General features: G+C 36.4%; 1 protein-coding gene across 1 annotated transcript; it reads left to right on the top strand.

Annotated features, from left to right (window-relative positions):
- The first annotated feature begins 1,052 nt into the window (after positions 1 to 1,052).
- Positions 1,053 to 3,854, top strand: LOC106768903 (probable endo-1,3(4)-beta-glucanase ARB_01444). The gene has a single exon (XM_014654283.2). It carries the CDS (start codon positions 1,476 to 1,478, stop codon positions 3,678 to 3,680), a length of 2,205 nt encoding a protein of 734 aa, XP_014509769.1. The 5' UTR covers positions 1,053 to 1,475; the 3' UTR covers positions 3,681 to 3,854.
- The last annotated feature ends 691 nt before the right edge of the window (positions 3,855 to 4,545 follow it).

A 4,545-nucleotide genomic window follows, 5' to 3' on the forward strand; every position in this document is an offset into this window, starting at 1 on the left:
TTTGAATTAAGTTGCTTTGGATTCTATGCCTGTGTATTATTAAGTTAGTGATGTTTCATGGACTAAGATCTGAATATGAGTAGGTATGGTATGTTTTCACATGATATGGTGTTTATTCAATTATGATCTGGTAATGATGATTAGTTCGTGATAAGTATTGTGCATGATGCATGTGTTTGACGTAATTCCATGAATCTAGTGGAAATATTCTATAGTGGAGTTTGATATCAATACATGTATCCAAATGGTTAAGTCTAGAATGAATGATTATATGTCTTAGGATTGAATGATTTATCTGTGTTGTAAAAGTGTTGAATGATTGTTTTTGGTACATTAGCTGTGTGTTCCTTCTTGTTTATGATAATCACTTTAATGAGATGAAGATGTTCTAGTTGATCTAGTGTAGGACGAGAGTGGCGTTGAAGTTAAAAGTATATAACTTTCGCTTTATGTTTTATCAGTCTTGGAAATCAATATTACGCTTTTGTTTGTAGTGTAATTAAACTCTTAGTGATATAAGATCCTGGTATGTATTTATATTTGATGTTATGGTTATGTATGAGATAAGTCTAATAGCCTTATGTACATATTTTTTTGGAATTATATGTTTTTTCAAAGTATGATGTCTCTTTTTAGTAGTTGTATATTATTTAAATGGGATGTTATAATACAATTGTTAAAATTGAAAAATTCTAAAAGTAGTTTCTCCATAAAAGTAAAAAAAAAAAACATTTTATAAGGTTACTGAAAAAAAAAATACAAAGCTTAATTAGATTTTTTTTGTCTCGATATTTATTTAATGTATTTTTATTTTATTTTAAAAGAATTAATGTGATTTTTTGTAGAGTGTGTATTATAATTGTTTTGAAAGTAGGAGGACTTTGAACTTCTCTGTCCTGAGAGACCATTATAGAAGTGGGATGAATTGATATACAAGGAGTGAAGAGTTAGACAAACTCAAATAATTACGTTTTAAACAACATCAACACTTATTTAATAGATAAATTACATTAATTTACTTTTAGTAAAATAAAAATTAAAAACATAAAAAAAATTACATTAAATAAACTCATCAAGTATTAAAAAAAAATAAAAATTATCAAGCAAAAATACAATGTAACTCTAACTCATCAAATGCCAAAACCTCATTATGCGTATCTCTTTCTTGCACATTCAATCACCAGAAACCTTAAACTATCTTTCACTGATCCCTATCCCATTTTCTGCACTCAAGCAAAATAATGGAATCATTTCTTCCTTTTTGACATTTTTTTGTTTCTATGCACACTCATTAGAACATTCTTATATTCTCTTTAAACAATCCCTTTCTTCATAAATTTTCAAATTCCTTGCTTTTCTTTTCAGCTTCTTTTTCTCTTCTATATAAATCACAGTAACCAACCCTTTCTATTTCCATTTCCAACTAACTTAACCGCCACTACATCCTCTTCCAAAAATCTAACTCCAAACTCACCATGTTTAAGAAACTTGGAAGAAAAATCGAAAGAGAAATTACAAAACCCTTCAAACATAAACCCCGACCAAGACCACCACCATCTCAACCTCCTCCACCTCCACCTCTACCACCACCTCCGTCGCCTCCTCCGCCGCCATCTCCGCCGCCACCTCATAAGCAACCAAATGCTCCATTTCTCTTCCCTCAAGCTCTCTCCACAATTCTCCCTGACCCTGCAACTTTCTTTGCTCCAAACCTTCTTTCTTCTCCACTCCCTACAAACTCTTTCTTCCAAAACTATGTTCTTCAAAATGGAGACACACCTGAATACATTCACCCTTACCTCATCAAATCCTCAAACTCCTCCCTCTCCCTCTCCTACCCTTCTCTCAGCTTCAACTCTTCTTTCATAGCACAGGTTTTCAACCCTGACATCACCATCTCTTCCACTGAAAGCAAAACCACCCCAGGCTCTCACTCAAGGCACGTGATCTCTTCCTTCAGTGATATGAGTGTCACTTTGGACATTCCCTCTTCAAACCTCAGGTTCTTTCTTGTCAGGGGAAGCCCTTTTGTGACAGCATCAGTGACATGTCCCACACCGCTTTCCATCACCACCATGCATGCCATTCTTTCCCTCTCATCCAATAACTCCCTCACCAAATACACCTTGCAGCTCAACAATGGCCAAACATGGCTCATTCACACTTCCTCGCCGATCAGTTTAAACCATACCCTTTCTCAGATTACTTCTGGTGAGTTTTCCGGAATAATTAGGATAGTAATCTTGCCTGATTCTGACCCTAAGTACGAGGTAATCCTTAATAGGTTTAGCTCTTGTTATCCTGTCTCTGGGGATGCAGCATTCACAAATCCGTTCTGTGTAAAGTATACATGGGAAAAGAAAGGGTGGGGGGAGTTGTTAATGCTAGCTCACCCTCTTCATCTTCAGCTTTTGAATGATGGTGAATGTGGTGTTACAGTTCTGCATGATTTGAAATTCAGAAGTATTGATGGAGAGCTTGTTGGTGTTGTTGGAGACTCCTGGTTGCTGAAAACCGATCCGGTTTCAGTTACTTGGCATTCCACTAGAGGTATAAAAGAGGAATTCCATGAAGAGATTTTTTCAGTGCTTTCTGAAGATGTGGAAGCTTTGAATCCCTTGGGAATAACAACAACATCATGCTACTTTTATGGGAAGATTATAGCAAGGGCAGCAAGGTTGGCATTGATAGCTGAAGAGGTGGCTTTTTTCGATGCGATACCTATGATTGGGAATTTCTTGAAGGAGATCATTGAGCCATGGTTAGATGGAACTTTCAGTGGAAACGGTTTTATCTATGATGAGAAATGGGGAGGGATTGTTACTAAACAAGGGTCTAAAGATTCAGGAGCAGATTTTGGGTTTGGTGTTTATAATGATCATCATTACAATTTGGGGTACTTTCTTTATGGAATTGCGGTGCTTGCAAAGATTGATCCAGCTTGGGGAAGGAAGTACAAGCCTCAAGCCTATTCACTTGTGGCAGATTTCATGAACTTGGGAAGAAGACCAGACTCTAATTACACGCGTTTGAGGTGCTTTGATCTGTATAAACTGCACTCTTGGGCAGGAGGGTTAACTGAATTTGCAGATGGGAGAAATCAGGAGAGTACTAGTGAAGCTGTGAATGCATATTATTCTGCAGCACTGATGGGTCTAGCATATGGTGACACTGAACTTATAGCCACTGGATCAACACTTGCAGCATTGGAAATTCATTCAGCTCAAATGTGGTGGCATTTGGGAGAGGGACATAAACTGTATGAGGAAGATTTTACCAAAGAGAACAAGGTGGTAAGTGTTGTGTGGGCTAACAAGAGAGATAGTGGACTATGGTTTGCTCCTGCTCAATGGAGAGAGTGCAGGCTTGGTATTCATGTTTTACCACTCTCTCCTATTACTGAGGCCTTGTTCTCAGATATTGGTTATGTGAAGGAACTTGTGGAGTGGACAGTGCCCAATTTGAACAGAAAGTGTGTTGGAGAAGGGTGGAAGGGGTTTATCTATGCCTTGGAAGGAACTTATGATAAAGAAAGTGCACTACAAAAAGTAAGAGGCTTGAAAGTGTTTGATGATGGGAACTCAATGTCTAATCTTTTGTGGTGGATTCATAGCAGGGGTGAGGTGGAGGAGGAATTTGGTCAAGGAAAACAATGCTGGTTTGGCCATTACTGCCACTGAACATATTCTTAACTGTAAACCATCACCAAGTGTTAAGAAGGTGAAAATTTTACTGGCTAATTCTAAAATCTTTCAGAGGCACCAATATTTTAGTGTTCAAGAATGAGTGTGAAAGTTCATAATTAGTATGATTGTAAAGATAGAGTTAAATGAGATATTTTGTGTCAAGTATGCAACATATTAAACAATGTTGGTAAATTTTGTCTGGGTAGTTATCATGTGAAAATATTTGACATTATACTTTTAAGAACCGACTTTAGTTATATTTGTATATATAAATTTCTTTTGATGTTACACTCCTCTCTTCAGCTTCAATTGATATAATATTTGGTCGGTCTGGGGTTGGTGCTCTATGATACAGAATAAAAAGCTTTCTACATATGCATATACCTTGTATGAATAACTATATAACTATATAACACCTATTTCAAGAAAAATGGTTGAGTAATGTTCGCATGAATACGCTCTGGAAGCACAAAACATGTGTGTTGTTCATTGCTCTATACGTAAATGACTTGATTTTTGTGGGAAATAAAATCGAGCTAGTTGAAGAATTTAAAGAAGTAATAAAGAGAGAGTTTGAAATGACCAATCTAGGCATCATGAGATACTTTTTTGGGGCTGGAGGTAAACCAAAGTTCAGAAGGGATTTTTGTGTCTCAAAAAGGAATATGCTGAAGATATACTGAAAAAGACAAAGACGATGAAGTGTAATCTGGTTTCTACTCCAATGGAACTTGTAATGAAGCTATCAAACAATGAAGAAGGGGATCGTGTTGATGCAAGCAGGTATCGAAGTTTGATTGAGAGTCTTAGGTATTTGACAAACACACGACCAAACTTAATGCTCAATGTGGGAGTTTAA

This window comes from Vigna radiata, chromosome 1, assembly GCF_000741045.1.
Source record: "Vigna radiata var. radiata cultivar VC1973A chromosome 1, Vradiata_ver6, whole genome shotgun sequence".
NCBI classification, from domain to species: Eukaryota; Viridiplantae; Streptophyta; class Magnoliopsida; order Fabales; family Fabaceae; genus Vigna; species Vigna radiata.

What these genes read in the sequence shown, in the direction of transcription:
- LOC106768903 (XM_014654283.2), top strand. Translation starts at nt 1,476, where the DNA reads ATGTTTAAGAAACTTGGAAGAAAAATCGAAAGAGAAATTACAAAACCC.